Source organism: Lepisosteus platostomus, chromosome 18 (genome assembly GCF_059453375.1).
Source record: "Lepisosteus platostomus isolate fLepPlt1 chromosome 18, fLepPlt1.hap1, whole genome shotgun sequence".
Taxonomy (NCBI): domain Eukaryota; kingdom Metazoa; phylum Chordata; class Actinopteri; order Semionotiformes; family Lepisosteidae; genus Lepisosteus; species Lepisosteus platostomus.
Window position 1 is genome coordinate 15,548,598 of NC_142628.1, and position 15,788 is coordinate 15,564,385.

General features: G+C 55.3%; 1 protein-coding gene across 1 annotated transcript in view; it reads right to left on the reverse strand.

Moving 5' to 3' along the window:
- The window catches only part of LOC148645766 (CD81 protein-like), a 34,425-nt gene that overhangs the window by 14,028 nt on the left and 4,609 nt on the right, over window positions 1-15,788 (reverse strand). Inside the window, exon 2 of the mRNA XM_088611565.1 lies at window positions 10,010-10,124. Coding sequence (XP_088467691.1) covers window positions 10,010-10,124 — 115 coding nt within the window. The remainder of the gene's footprint in view (window positions 1-10,009; window positions 10,125-15,788) is intronic.

Sequence of the window (15,788 nt, forward strand, 5' to 3'; positions counted from 1 at the left end):
CCTACTCTGTTGGGCCCCTGAGCAAGGCCCTTCACCCCAACTGCTCCAGGGGTGCTGTACAATGGCTGACCCTGCGCTCTGACCCCAAGCTTCTCTCTCCCTGTTTGTGTCTCATGGAGAGCAAGCTGGGGTCTGCGAAAAGACGAATTCCTCATACCCCCAAAAAATATGTGGCCAATAAAGTGATCTTATCTCATCGTTGGCCGAATCCCCAGTAACAATGAGACGGCTGCAGGGATGAGGTCAAGCACCTTGTGGAGTGACAACAACCTCTCCCTTCACGTCAGCAAAACCAAAGAGCTGGAGGGGGGGCTGTGGAGATTAGCAGCTTCAAGTTCCTGGGTACCTGCTTTACTGATGATTTAACATAGTCCCAGCATGCACCTGGAGCCACAAAGAAGGTGCGACAGCACTCAAACTTTGGTCCATCTTCAACTGTCTGTGCTACATTTTCCAGGTGCGCTACTGAGAGTGTGCTCAGGTGTGGTATTACAGTGTGGCTTGGCAGCAGAGTTATAGGGGGTGATCAGGTTAGCCCAGGACATCACTGGAGTACAGCTCCCCGTCTCAGGTGGGCTGGGAGTATTGCAAAGGATAACCACCACCCTGGTATCTCCCCTGTCCTCTGGTAAGCATTATAGGAGCAGAAAGGCACACGCCTCCTTTTGTCTTTGTCTTTTTTGTCTATGACACAGGTTTGTCTTCTCGCACTGCTTGGCTGACTTGCTTTTTTCAAGTTGTACGTTACTGAACTTTGAGGTTTCTGCTGCTGTTCTGCGTTTATGTCCTGGCGATTCCTACACGTCTTTGTATCGGGGCATACGTGCAAATACGGGGGTATAAAAACCAAACCGAACCCTTCCTAAATTTTTATTTGGGGGATGGGGGATGTGACAATGGCCGCAGGGACTGTGATGAAATAAAGGTGGCACTGAAAGGCGCCTACATTTGGAAACCATCTGTTTGACAGCTCCTGGGTGTGGAAGCAGCAGTGTTAGATCTTACAGATTTAATTGGCCTCTCTCTCTCGGTCTCTCACTGCCTACCTCACACGAACGGCAGTGCCAGAAACTGCGCCGTGCTGTTGACGTGCTGAGTGCCGAAACACTGAGCTCCGCTGAGCTCCTCTGCAGTGCTGTGCTTTGCCAAGTGAAGATGACCCTCCCCAGGCAAGTGGAGCATGTGGAGGAAGTGACCTGGGCTGGAAAATATTCTGCAACTGTGGGCAAGCAAGCCCAGTAATAATCTTCGTCATCACTATTACATAGCGAGCCATTACACGCAAGCCAGTGTTTCTATTCATGGAGAATCTTCCATGAGCCACCATTGGCACCACACCTTCGGAACTGAGAATCCAGCTGCAATGCACCCTGCGTCCTGTAGGGGGCGAGGGTGTATATACAGAATCTCAGCAGGGTGCAAATGGAAGTTGCTGTTGTGGTGCAGGGGTGGGGCTGTGGCGGACCTTGCCATCTTTTAACCTACAACTCTAGATCTGTGAATTTCAATCTAAAAAGTCTCATCCACCTTTTTTACAGTATGGCGTCCCTGTCGCTATACTGGGGCATTAGGACCCACACAGGCCACATGTTGAGCGCCCCCTACTGGTTCTGATAACAGCTCTTCAAGCAGCAACCCAGCTTTCCCAGGAGTCTCCCATCCAGGTACCAGCAAGGCTCCCACCTGCTCCCACCAGACACTGACAGGCCCCCAGCAGTGCTCACAGGACATGTGCTGCAAGAGCCCAGTAACTTACTGACAATGAATAAAACGTGGAGCTGCGCTGTAAGAGACACCAGATGAGGGGGGGTGCCCTCACGACTAGGGGGTAGAAAACGGGGCAGCAGAACTGCCCCAGTCAGGGTTGGTGAACCCCGTGGAACAACACTTCTGACCTATGACCAGGTCACGATGTAAAAGCACTGTAATTCAAACATACTGAACCGCATATATTTTTACAAACGATTATACACGAGCAGCAATCACTTCCTTGCGTAGCTCCTGCGATTTAATTTTGCTCATTTTTGGCGGAGAAGGCAGCGCCTTCATTACGAATGTCCGCGCGTCGCCTGAGCAGCGTACAGGATAGGGCAGGAACCTGCAGCCTTCAGCGTTTAAAACCACCCGCATGCACGGGGCTCGGGATTGAGACTCCACTGCGGGGGGAGTCTCTGGGGGCTGCTTGTGCCTCTGGCTGGGCTCTTAGGGCTGCTCGGCACTGAGCTGACAAATTCTACACCGGCCCGGGCTGGGATGACTGGTGGTGAGGGGGCAAGGAGGGGGGAGGCTATTCAAGGGGCATTGTGGTGAATCTGCGCCTGTGGCTGGGAGGTTGCTGGTTCAAATCCTGCAGCCGGCAGAGGAATCCTACTCCGTTGGGCCCCTGAGCAAGGCCCTTCACCCCAACTGCTCCAGGGGTGCCTGACCCTGCGCTCTGACCCCCAGCTTCTCTCCCTGTCTGTGTGTCTCATGGAGAGCAAACTGGGGTCTGTGAAAAGACATTGTATATGGCCAATAAAGTGATCTTATCTTCTCATTGATTCCCAGCCCTGTGGAATCACTTTACTTCTGTGGTCATCCCTGCCTCTGCATGCCTGTCATGAACAGCTCTGTACTGGGCAGCATCCCCTGCACTTTCACCAGCCCTGGAACAGACCGCTGACGAAGAACAGTACTTCTGAAGAGGAAGGAAGGAAAAAAAAAGGAGAAGCAGCAAGAGGGCTCTCCAAGCTTCCTGCTCCTGTGTGCGATTGGCCCTGCTGATATTACAAGTCCGTCTCCACGGATAAATGCCGCCACGACTTCTCCTGTGCAAGCGTCGCTGGGAGAAGGCTCTGGCCCCGGCGTGGAGAGCTCCGAGAGGGCCGTGGGAGCTGGGAGCGGCAGCGGGCAGCGGGCAGCGAGCGCGGGGGTGGGGGCTCAGCTCAGGCGAGGCGGGCGCGGTTGACAAATAACATTTCCTGTCAGGGGGAGTTCCCCGTCACTGCATACATGCGATGCGGGGTTTCTCAATGAAGTCTCCACCTCCTGACACAAAAGCCCGTCTTTAAATGCAAAACTCAGGCCCTCCCTCCAATTAATACAAAAAAAAAAAACATCTGCAAGTTAATATAACGACCGAAGGGAGGGCTTTTCCTACACACCCATGATGTCTTTACTTTGAGTGAGGAAAAAGCACTCTTTAGAACTTTAACGCTTCAAAAGTCTTCGTCTCCCTGATCAAACTGCAAGAAAAAGCACCCGACGCCACAACCCAGCTAAACTTTTTACACAGCTCGGCTCTGCAGTCAAGGTGAGAAAATCCCACACATCGTCTATATCTCCTGTGGCGTTACACGGGGGAGTGTCCAGCATGGAGGCAGAACCCTGGTCTCTGTAGTCCCAGCTATTCCGGCTTCTAGAGGATGAGCCCCAGCTGGGCAGGTCCTATAAAGGCACACCGGACACCCCCCGCAATGGGACCAGCAGGGACTAACCCCGCAAGGGGGAGTTTTTACACCGACAGCCCCAGAGGGGGTTGCACCCACGTAAGGTGTTCTTTTACTTTTTGCCTGTCCCATCACGGATTTTCACTAGGGAAGACCCATACACACTCTCTCACACACACACACACTCTCTCACACCACGTTTTTGTGGCGTTGCTGCCTGCCGCGCCCTGGTCTCTGTAGTACCGGCTTCTAGATGAGCCCCAGCTGGGCAGGTCCTATCACCGGACACCCCCCGCAATGGGGATTTTCCGGGGGTGTGGAAGGGGGAGTTTTTACACCGAGAGTCCCAGAGGGGGTTGCACCCACGTAAGGTGTTCTTTTACTTTTTGCCTGTCCCATCACGGATTTTCACTGGGGAAGACACACTCTCTCACACCATGTTTTTGTGGCGTTGCTGCCTGCCGCGCCCTGCTCTACCAGACTGGACCCCGACAAACGGGCTCAGTCCAGTCGCCGCTGTGCCAGCAGTTCCGTTTTGTCACCCCAGGCTGGACCCCGTTAAATAGGGTACCCCCAGCCTGGAGGTCCTGGTACACCTCGCATTTGACTTTTTGTTTCATTTTTCACCCTTTTTCGGCCCATGCACCCATCCCTCACCTTATCGATCTCTCAGCGGCAGAGCTCTGGTCACGCGCAGGGGCTGGTGTATCAGTTTCCCTCCCCCTCCCCGCGGCCGGGCGATGAGGACAGAGTTAATTGAACGACTGGCTGCTCCACTCTTTCCGAAGAGCTGCCTGGATTTATTACCGACATTTTCCAGGGAGCGATTTACAGCTATTAGTGATGGCTCGTGCCCGGTCCCTGGGAGTTGTTCAATAACCTCAGGATTATTACAGAGTGTGCCAGGCCTGACTGGCAGAGAGCCTCACAAGCACGGGGCAGTTCGGACTTGAGATGCAACACAAGCCTCTCTCTCCCTCCCCCTACAAGTGGAGCAGCCTGTGAAAAAAAGGCCACTGTGATCACAGTGATTTCGAAACTGCACGCTGGCTCCCTTTCATCACTTCGGAAGAACAAATGCATTTTAGAGGGGTTGTCACTATCTGCCAAGCATAGGATTTTCACCCTTGATAATTAGGCGAACTGGAGGCTTTGATAAGAGTGACAAAAAACAGGCCGGAAAGGTTTTGTAAGCAGTCCAAGTATCAATCCACCCAAAACTCTGTGCAGGCCTCATCTCACTTGCAGTACCAGGTCCCTGGTGCTCTTCTCTCATCTGCATTCAACAAACTTCCAGCAAATGTGTTTTTGAGTCCTCAGTTTCCAGGCAGGCAGCTGCCCTCCAAACAGGCAAACAAAAAGGATGGAATCACTTTCTCACCACAGGTTTCCAGCTGACACAGCGCAAAACCACATGGTACCACACCCCCCCCCGACAAACACACAAAATTGCGCCGGCATTCTCAGCTCCAGACGCCTGCGAAATGTGGTCACAACACACCCCAGAGTGTTCTGTTTTTCCAAATTACAACAGAGGAGCTGGAATTTCTCACTGTTGACTTGGAGGAAGAGAAAAGAAAAAAAAAACGTTCCTTCCAGCTGTCGCACTGTTAACGTGCAGGTCAGCGTTTCCATTACGAGCCGCCACACCTTCGGAACCTGAGAATCCAACTGCAATGCACCACATGTCCTGTAGGGGGCGAGGGGGTACATACGGAATCCCAACAAGGTATAAATGCACGTTGCCGTTGCGGTGGACCTCATCTCTCTCAGAAATTGAAGGTGCAAGTGAATACACAGGCTTTTCCACTTATTGACCACATTACTGTTATCCTAAGAGGTCTTAATAATCATTAATAATTGCTGACACTCTCTCTGGAATCGCATTCCCCAGTCGCTCTGGCCCAGACAAAGCCCCAGGACTCTGTAGCAGGGACAGCGGAGGCAGACGGATTGAGCAATCCACCGGTCAGCACTAACTGAGTCACATTGCAATTCTTCTAAGTGAGGCCCTGCGGTGACGAAACTCCTGATCCAGTTTGGGCCGGGCAGGCCTCCTCGGCTCCGGCATGCCGTCCCTCATCGTGACACGGCGGGGTCTGCGGGGGCTCGTGATGGGCATGCGAGATGCCGAGGCAGCGCAGGGGGGGGGAATCGGGGGGCAGGCTATTCCAAATGGGTTCAGTGGCTTTTCCAGTCCTCACATTGATGATGATGATGATGATGATGATGATATTATTAATAATAATAATAATAATAATAATAACTCCTTACATTTATATAGCACTTTCCTGGGCACTCCACTCAGAGCTCTTTACGGGTAATGGGGATCCCCTCCACCCCCACCAGTGTGCAGCCCCACCTGGATGATGCTCCAGTCCTCTCACACACACCAGCTCTCAGTGGGGAGGAGAGCAGAGTGATGAAGCCAGTTCAGAGATGGGGGTTATTAGGAGGCCATGACTGGTAAAGGCCAGGGGGGGGAATTTGGCCAGGACACTGGGGTAACACCCCTACTCTTCTCGAGAAACACCCTGAGAGTTTTAATGACCACAGGGAATTGAGAGCTGCTGAGAGCTGCTGGCCGCCACATCAGTCGGTCTCCTACTGTGCAGTTCCCTGCTGCTTCAGGAAAGATCTTTCCTGGGACAGAGGTCCAGAAAAACAACTCCTTCCTCCACGAGGGTGAGAGGGCAGGAAGACGAGAGGTTAAGAGACAGTGACAGAAATAGAACAGAAGGAAAAACAGCACAGGACGCTGCTGAGCTGTCCCTGTGATAGGAAGACCGTGGACAATGAGAGGGAGCCGAGGGAAATGGGAACGGGAACTCATCTTGCCCGAGACACTCTGGCAGCTATTGTCTCAACACCAGCTTGAGATTAACCCTTCCTAGTGCTGCCCTGACAACCCCTAGAACAGCTGGGATCTATTTCATGACAAGCTGGGCCTCGTACACGAGCCACAGACGTGACCTGCATAGCCGAGGTCAGAAACTACCCCTCCAGCCCCGGCACAGTTTGCACCAGAACTCACGGCACCCCAAACCTGAAGATCGACCACAAGGCTGACCCCCAGGAGTCACTTCCGCGCCCCTACTCCCACGTCTAGTAAAAGCAGCCGGAGAGGAGGTCCCACTCCCTCCTTTGCCATTATTCATCCGGCAAATGCTCCTAAGCACTCGCATCCGGCCAAGACAGAAAGAGTGCCGTTAGCAGAGGCATGGCGCAACACCGAGCGCGGCCCTGCTTCAGGAGTCTCAGCGCTGCCCGCCAGGCAGGAAGTCCTACAACGGCACACAGCTGAGTACGTGTCTGAAGGCCTGTCAGCTGTGGTCTCTGGCATCTTCACTGTGTGGTACACGTAGCAGAATCTGGGCTTAAAATATCCCTTGGAAAACCGACGAGCAGTTTTTGAAGGACAGTATAATTTGGAGGACTAAGGATGGGAAAGTAGATGGAGGGTTTTGACGTGCTGGCCATTCAGGCCTCTCTCCTCCCCACCACCTCTGTGTGCTGTTGCCTTGATCCAGGACAATCGCAGCTCTACAGGCTAAACCCTTGTGAAACAAGCACCGAGCAAAGGTGACTTGGCAACCACAATGGCTCGTACTCATTAACCCAACACACAGGCCGAGCGACTGGATGTCCCCCTGAGATACCGCAGGGGCTAAGCTCCTTCCTGACAGGCTGGTGTGTGGGGGAGCTGTACAAGATCTGCCAGGATGGTCCCTTCCTGTGCAGCCACACCGCCACAGCTAGGCAAGATAAGATCACTTTATTGGCCAGATACAATTTCTTGTATTAGGAATTTGTCTTGCTCTCCATGAGACACACAGACGGGGAGAGAAGCCTGGGGGTCAGAGCGCAGGGTCAGCCATTAATACGGCGCCCCTGGAGCAGCTGGGGTGAAGGACCTTGCTCAAGGGCCCAACGGAGTAGGATTCCTTTGCAAGCTGCGGGATTTGAACTGGCAACCTTCCAGCCACAGGGGCAGATCCTGAGCCCTAAAGGCTGGTGTGCGGGGGAGCTGTACAAGATCAGCCAGGATGGTCCTTTCCTGTGCAGCAAGGGTGGCCTCAGCTCCAGCCAGCAGCTACGACCTTCAGCTGCACAGCCGTCAGCGCTCAGACCCCTCCCCTGTCCACTTCCAGAGAAAGCTGGCAGGACGCACAACTCAGTTTTCCTATGCGGACTGTTTATCTTATAAGTCTAACAGAGCCTGATAAGGCACGGTGGTTAACTCTACTTTCACCTCTGCGGTCTGGTGCTGCTCAAGCCTGTCAACAGCTCTGAAGATGCAAAATGCAACTAGCAGGCTGGAAAATCCCCAGTCACCACGCCTGAGCAGAAATGACTGGTCTTCAGGACCGGTCCCATCATGCTACTGATTTCCCAGTCTTCCACCAAGCTGCTCCCAGTCCGCCTGGCAAAGCTGGAATAATGAGTTTTTACTGCCCGGGTCAGCTGTCAGTGGAGCTTCTTCAACAGCCAGGGGAGGGTCTCAGGGGAGGGTTTGGCACAATTTCTCAGAGCGGACGGGTGGTGCTGTTCTTAAAAATGGCTTCACTTGACCCCAAACGGGCACAATCTGGGCATGGCTAAACAACTGAAGAGCTGAAGAGAGGTATGTGCAAAGCCTACTGCCGGGTCCTCGCTCGGAGGCGCAGGCCCGTCCCCTGTGCAGGTCTCAGGAAGAGCTCTGTGTGCCGACATCCTGCCAGCTGTCCCTGTCCATTAACCCCTGCGCACACATCCTCCAGACAAAGGAAACCCCAGCTTATGAGCCCTTCCTGCCCCCCCCTGCTGAGCTTAACAACGGCTGGCTAGAGGGAAGCGAGGGGACTTTTCGCCGATTGCGGCCCCCTGACCACACTCTCTGGTTTAACGTCGGGGTTTTTTAGTCACATGACCGGGGTCAGATTCAGGTGTTGGTAGGCCCTGGGCACTTTCACTCCGCAATGTGCAGAAAGAGGGGGAAACGCCCATTGAATGACATCGACTGACGTGATTAAACTCTTCTAATGCTAAACCCCGTGATTGATGGAGCGAGTCAAGTGACCATCACTTCAATACTTCGAGTTTCTAGAACAGCCGCTAGAGATCGTAGGATTACTGATTTGGAGCACCGAGAGTCGATCGCAAGCACGTTGCTTCAGCTCGTTTTTCGTTGGTTTCCCTCCTTCGTCGGCCCTTAAAATGTCATAGGTCCTAGGCACTAGGCATAGGAAATCCACATGACAAAGCGAACGCACCAGGATGGGGGCAGGAGAACAGACTGCTCGTTCGAAGCAAGCTGTACCTAGGATTGCCTTTGAGGCAGCGAGCCCCTGTGCTGACTGCGAGGCCACTGAAGAGCCCCGGGCACTGTCGAGAAGAGGGGGTGTTTAACAGCAGGGTTAGGACGACTCTCCTGGCTGGGGCTGCACTGCAGCCGGGGAGGAAAATCAGGTCTCCTGCTGTCCAAGGTCACAAGGTTTCCGGTCCGGAACGGTTTCTCCCAGTGGATGGCTGGGCTTGGATGACTACGGAAGACCACTGCTGCCACCAAAAAAATAAATCCGCCCCCTTATCTCGGAATCCCGAGACAGCAATGACTCCTTCAGTGTATGTACGACCTGTTACGCTGTGCACTGGACGCATCTAGAAGCTACCGTGAGCTTACCAGGACTCGGGATTAATGGTCGTGTCAGTGTCCGGCGCTGCAGAATGTGGACGGATCTACTCTCGCCTGGGGTTTTAGTCCGAATGAAATCTTGCCATTTTTAGCAAACCTGAACAGGATCACTATAAGCACGAGGACCGGTTTTGTGGGATTGAGAGATCAAAGAAATGATGGCTCCGTTATGAACGGTTACACATGCAATCAGTTCCACTGCTTAAATTAAGTCCACAAGTGGAGATGTTCCTCATTCCTTATCTCGGAAGTACAAGAGAACTTTGTCAGAAGTACGAGATAAGGGATTAGTTTTTTTTCCCCTCAGCGGCCGCAACGCGCTTCTGTAGCTGACAATGTTACTTGACTTAAAAAAAAAAACCACACAATGTGGCAACGTTTCAGTTGAAGGGGAACCACAACGCTCTTTTTAGATTTCGGGGGTGGGGAAGATTCAGCACTGATGAGCGCCTTCCGAACTGCAATATGAGAAAAATGTGCACAGTAACTTGTAAAACCTCCAGTTGACATCATAAAATAGTTCAAATACATGTCCAGGTCTGCACAGCGCGCCATGTTCTGCCAGTCAGAACGAGGGAACAAAACTTCCAGAGGGGGTGAAGAGGCCCTATTACAGTGTAAACAAGCAGGCTTGTGAATCCAGCTCACTTAATCCAATAGAAACATCGCTCTCGACTTTGAGCTGGTGTTGCTGACAAATACTACTTGTTAACTCTGCATGCAGATCACATTGGGACATTTCTGCAGTGAAATGTCTGCTGCACAACCTGCACTTATCCACTCGTACGTCACAGTACATCAGTCATGACGGGGACTAGTGAGCAGGAAGGGCCGCCTCGCGTCACGATTCGTGGGAACTCGCCCGTGGGGAGCCCAGGGGTTCCCGACGTCACACGGCACGCCTTACCGATGTAGAAGGTGTTGGGGGCCTCATCACCCTCCAGCTTCAGGTCCAGCAGGCTCTTGGTGTCGTTGTCGTGACGCAGCCATAGGGCCACTCCGAGGATGACCCCGCCAGCCAGCTGCGGAGAGAGACAGAGACCCCCGTCACACAACCAGACCACCACTGGGCAGCGCCCCTGACCGCCTCGCACCCCCCAAACCACCGCAGGAAAACAGGGGGAGGGGGAGAGTCCAACAGGAAACAGGAACTTCCCTGGAACTGGTCTCTCTCTCTCTCTCTCATCCTGCTTTCAGCCACTCGACGACACCGCGCGGAATCCAAGCGCCAACAAGCAGAACAGTTCATATTTAACGTTTCTTACAGCACACGCGCTCCCCGGCCAATTCCGAAGGCTCCTGAAGGGGCTGAAGAGGTAATAAGTTTTTAAAAAATAAGAACTGGCAAGCAGCTCTCAGGCGATTGAAACAGAAGACCCTCCTTCTCCCTGTTCCGCATTCCCGAGGGACAGACCACCCCCCCCCCTCCTCCTCCTCCCCCAGACACGGGGGCTGACCTTTCCCCTGTCCGGAGTCGAGGGAGGTCAGACTGGGGTCAGGACCTGCGGCCAGTCAGAAGAGCCGGGAGACAACAGACCCAGAGGCCCCCCCTTTCCCACACTCCCCCCCCCCCTACCGTGAGCCAATCGGGGGGTCTCCCGTTCTCTGTGCCGTGGGAAAGAGCGAAGCCGACCCCCTCTCTCCCCCACCTACCGCGGCCGAGCTCTCGAAAGGAAGCCAAGGGACCCCCGCCCCCCCAAACCGACAGAGGCATGCCTGTCCTAGTCTCAGGAGCTCCTGCAGGCCTGCGAGCACACACACACACACACACACACACACACACACACACACACACACACACACACACACACAGCCTGCAGGCTGGCGGGACAACAAACAAAACAGACACGATGGGTGTAAAACTGTCTGTGTGGAGCAGCTCTCCCCCTGCGATCTCGCTTAACCCCCCCATCACCGGCGGCCTGTTCTCCTGCCTCCACTCGCCCCCCTGGTCGCGAAGAAGCTCTTTCCGTTTCCGAAACGGGGGGCCCCGGGGCCCCACAGAGGGCCTCAGCCGCCCCCAGGGCTTCTAAAGCACGGGGCTGCAACTCCGCCGATCTTCAGTGGCGGTGTTGAGGGCGCAAAAACCCCACCAATAAAACTGGATTAGTAGCTGGCGGCGGGCTTCGCCACCTCGGAAACAAGGCTACCAACCAGCCGGGAAAAAATCCCAGCGTCCCCAGTCCAGACGAAGGGAGCGCCCCCTCCAGGCTGGGCTGGGCGCCGTCGCCTTTCAAACCGTCTGTAAAACCGGCACGAGGAGAGACCGCAGAGGAAAACAGCCGTGAGCAGTCGGGGCGCGGCTTTTAACGGGTCTCGCCGTCGCCCCCTCTTTCGATCCCCGATGGAATCCTCCAGGCAGGGGGTTGGGATAGGAGGCATAGCCGCAAGGACGCCCCCAGAAAGCGGGGGTGTCGGCCTGAGCACGCACGCAGAGGGACGCCGGGGGGGACACACGGGCCCGAGGGTGAGGAACTGAGCCTCCCGTGTTAGGATGCGATGGACAAGTGCGGGTGTCGTCGCTGGCACCTGGGAACGGGGGTGGCTCAACGCTCACGCAGGGGAAGGGAGAGAGAGATAGCTCTTTAAAACACCCCTCCGCTGAGCAATACCACTTTAATACTCACAGATACTACAGTGTTCAAGGGAACGTTTCCGCAGGTTCTTCCTCCAATAACGCTGCCCTGAGCTAGGACTGTTGGCCCTTCATTTGCTCGTCTGTGGACGGCATTGTACTTTTTGGACACTCAATCTGTATAAACCTATGCACATTTTGCACATCTTCTATTGTTTTTACAGTGACTATGATCGTATTTTGCACACGCCTATGTATTTATTTATTTTGTATTACTGTACGGATTCAAATTTTTTGTCTATCCTGATGTTTTTTTTTTGCTCGCCTCGGGCTGCCGTAACGCATCGGCTTCCCTTCGGGATCGATAAAGTCTTATCGATCCACCTATATCCAGGGTGCCCCCTGGAACCCTGCAGCGTCAACCTCATCAATAATGGACAGCCACTTTCTGAAATGGGCGAGGAGCGGCGGGGGCAACTCTCAAAACCATTCCGATCCTGGACTGGCACGGCCCAGCCCGCTGAATTATTGAGCCCAACGCGCCTGCCTTAATGAAAGCAATCTGGGAGAAGGCCGTAAAACTGTCCCTTCCCATAATCTGGGAACGCCGGGAGGAATTCCGCAAGCACGGCTAAAAAAAAACAAAACAACAAACAACCTGGGTTAGAGCTCGGCCGGCTGCCGGTGAAAGTGGGGGGCGCAGAAGTGGTTACACCCCCACGAGCGGCAGGCGGACAGCCCACAGGGCCTCGCGTCTCGCTCCGCCCAGCCCGGACCACAGGAAGAGGTACATTTAAAAAACAACAAAAAAAACAGCACCTTCCCAGCGTCTTCCGTCCAGCCAGAACGCACCCCACCCCCACCCCCTTGTACGAGAGATTTTTTGTTACCGTTGACTCACTGTGAACTCTGTTTCGGCCCCAGCTGGGAAAATTCAAAGCCAGATGGCTCTCTCTCTGTGCCCCCTGTCCTGGAAACCGGCTGAGGAGGAAGACTACCAGCGTTAGTCACCAGCGCGAGGCGCACAGCGACCGGGCCACGGGCTTCCGAGCGCAGCGCGACTCTAACCCAGCCCCTCAGGGCCGTTTCGCGCCGGGACCTGGCTCGGCCAACGTGGCAGGGCGCAGACCGCAGGGGGTTCGCACCCGCGCGGGAGGGTCCGGAAGAGAAGGGGAAGGTCACGCAGCCCGGCTGGGCGCAGAAGCGCGTCTGCGTCGGCCTGGGGATCCGTTTTCACTTGTTTCGGGCCTCTGTGTGTGTGCGCGCGCGTGTGTGTGTGTGAGCGCCGCAAACTGGGAGCCCTGGCCGCAGCGAGACTCAGGGAGCAGAGCGGTTGCTTAGCAACCAGACAAACACAGCCACTGCCAAAGGGTGAGGCTCTCCAACATCTGCACGGGGGACGGGGGGGGGGAGAATCGGGGAAGACGGCCCCGCAGACCAGCCCCCCTCCTCTCTCCCGAGCGCAGGCAGCGGGGACGTGCCTCGGGGACAGCCCTCTGTTCCACACCCAGACTCCTCTCCTGTCTGTGCAGCCCAGGACAGACTCACTCCCCCCTACCCCCCCAGTCCCCAACATAAGGAGGGCAGAACGGGTTTCTGGGCTGGGGAGGGGGTGGGAGGATAAAGCCGTCTGCTCTCCCCCCCCTCCAAAAAACCAGGCCGCGCCGTCGCCGTCAACCAGGAATTGGTTTTGGAGCTTTGGAGAAGGGAGAGAATTCGGTTTCAGTTTCCTCCACTGTCTGCGAGGGGAGAGGAAAAAAATAGAGGGTGGAAGCTGGCCGCGGAGCTGAGGCAGTAATCTAAACCAGACCCCTGTACGGGCTGGGGAGCCCTTGTGCCGCAGTTGCAGAGAAACCTCGTTGCAGAAAGACGGCAAGTGTGCTGACCACCCCCCCTCCTCCAGAGCCTCTGAGCTCATCGATGACTCCGTCCTCCCAGAGTTATTTCTGGGGCCTTCCTTCAGGCCTGAATCCCTCCCTGGCTCACCCAGCCTTACGGAGCTCCAGCCCCCCGCGACGGCCCCCAGTGGCCCCCACCACCCCACCCCCCCGCCCGGCTGACCACCGTCCCGCCCGAGACCCTCCCCCGGATTTCACTCCGGAACCCGGGCCCGTTTGAGAATCCGTCCCTCACGCCAGCCCGCGGACCCGAGAGCTGACCCACAGCTGTCGGCAGAGCGGGATCAGTCCGGCCGGTGCCCTGTGACTCCGGGAAGAGGGAAGAGCCGCTCCACAGGTCTCCCGGAAATAAACAACCGTTCGAACTTCCTGCCGGGAACTGCTGACCTTCCTCAGAGGGACTGGAGCTCGGCCTCAGTTGGCGCCGTCCTCCCTCAGCTCACTGACTAGTGAAACGGCGTCTTGCACTAATGCTAACCGAACTCTGATTTGGGGGGTTGAGTAAGAGTTCTGTATACACAGCTGGGCGTATTACTGCTTTTGTTTGGATGTTAGTTGATTCCAGCGCCCGCCGTGCTGGGGTTTTTTTTTTTTAATCCTGCTGTTAAAAACAGCTGCAGCCAAATTCCACACAGCTACAACGCTGGTCTGTCCAGCACAAAGCAGTGATGCGCCCCACCCCATGACTCTCTCAGCAGCTCAGACCTGGTTGTCTTTATATAGCGCCTTTCACAACAAGGTTGCCCCAAGGCGCTTAACAGTGCAAGCGACCATCCATGTTGTCCATACAGAACAGAAGAGACACTTTTTTTTCCCCCTGCTGTGATAAGGCTGCCAGCAGTTCTTATATAAAGTATGAGTGTCCTCCCACTGTTTCCCACCCGAAAGAAGAGTGAGTTATCTGCACAGAGCTCTCCCTGTAAGGTCTGAAGACAAGAACCACACACCGCCACCCTCCCTCTGACTCCACTGACCTGCTGCCATCTCTGGTCTCCAAGCCCCCTGTTTGCAGGGCTGTGTTTGATGATTCTGTTTTCTACCGCACACTGGGGAGGAGGGGTGAAGGGGATCCCCATGACCTGTAAAGAGCTCTGAGTGGAGTGTCCAGAAAAGCACTATATAAGTGTCAGGAGTTATTATTATTATTAAACTGTCTGGTCAGCCCGGCGCATCATCCGAGCTCCCGCGCTGGGGAGAGCTGTCAGGAGGCGCTTGGAGTGGGATCCGCCAACCCACGCTGCCTTGCACGGACAACTCGTGTCCAGTTCGAAAAGCGCGCCAGTCATCGTCATCGTGTTCCAGTGAGGCTATGAGGATCGTAAGGCCAAGAGCAGCAGCAGCATCATCATCATCATCATCATCATCATCGAGAGGCGGGACTGCAGGCCCCCTTGTGTCTTGGCCCACGGCCACACCACGGCCACACCCCGCCCCGGCATCACGCTCTGCCACGCCCCTCCCTGCCGACGCCCCGGAGGCCCTGAGCTCCCGCTGTGCCAGCTGGGCACCTGTCACTGCAAACCCAGCTCGGGTTTCTCTCGGGCGGGGCGATCCGTCAGCAGGCATTTCCGGGAAAGACCACACTTTCCCGAAAATCACCCTCCGGTCTCGGCACGCTTTCCAACTCGGGCCCTAAATACCTGAAGCCCCGTGGCGCCCCCACCCCCTGGCTCTTTTTTTTCTCCAGGCGTTCCTGTGGGGGCAGGACTCATTTTAGAGCCAGGAAAGGAGCGTGTGTAAGTTAGGCAGGGTTACAGACTGGGGTGCGGAATGCCCCCCCCCAAGAGCTGCCAAAAATACCGCCCTGCCCAGACGCCCCGACCCTATAAATAGCCCTGGAGTGACAATGTGACAAAACCGTGTACAGTTTCTGGAGATTAAATTTAGTGCCAGATCTGAAATCAAAGACGCCCTCTGGCCCTGTTCTCCGAGTCGGTCAGGGGGACACTGCAGCAAACTGAACTGCTTTTCCCGACAGCTCTGTCGTAGCAGGCTGAGCTACAGAAACCGTCTCCCTAGCAAGACGACTCAAGCTTGGGGTGTTTCCCCCCTTCATCTATTCTTAGTCGCTGTCCTTGTCCTTCCAGCTGCTGGCGCCTTTCCCAAGCTCGGGGGGGGGGGGGGGCGGACTCCGAATCGCCAGGCACCGCCCCCCCTCGTTTCACCGTCAACGTGTACGTGACACCCAGCGGGAGACGAGCCCCCCCCCGTCT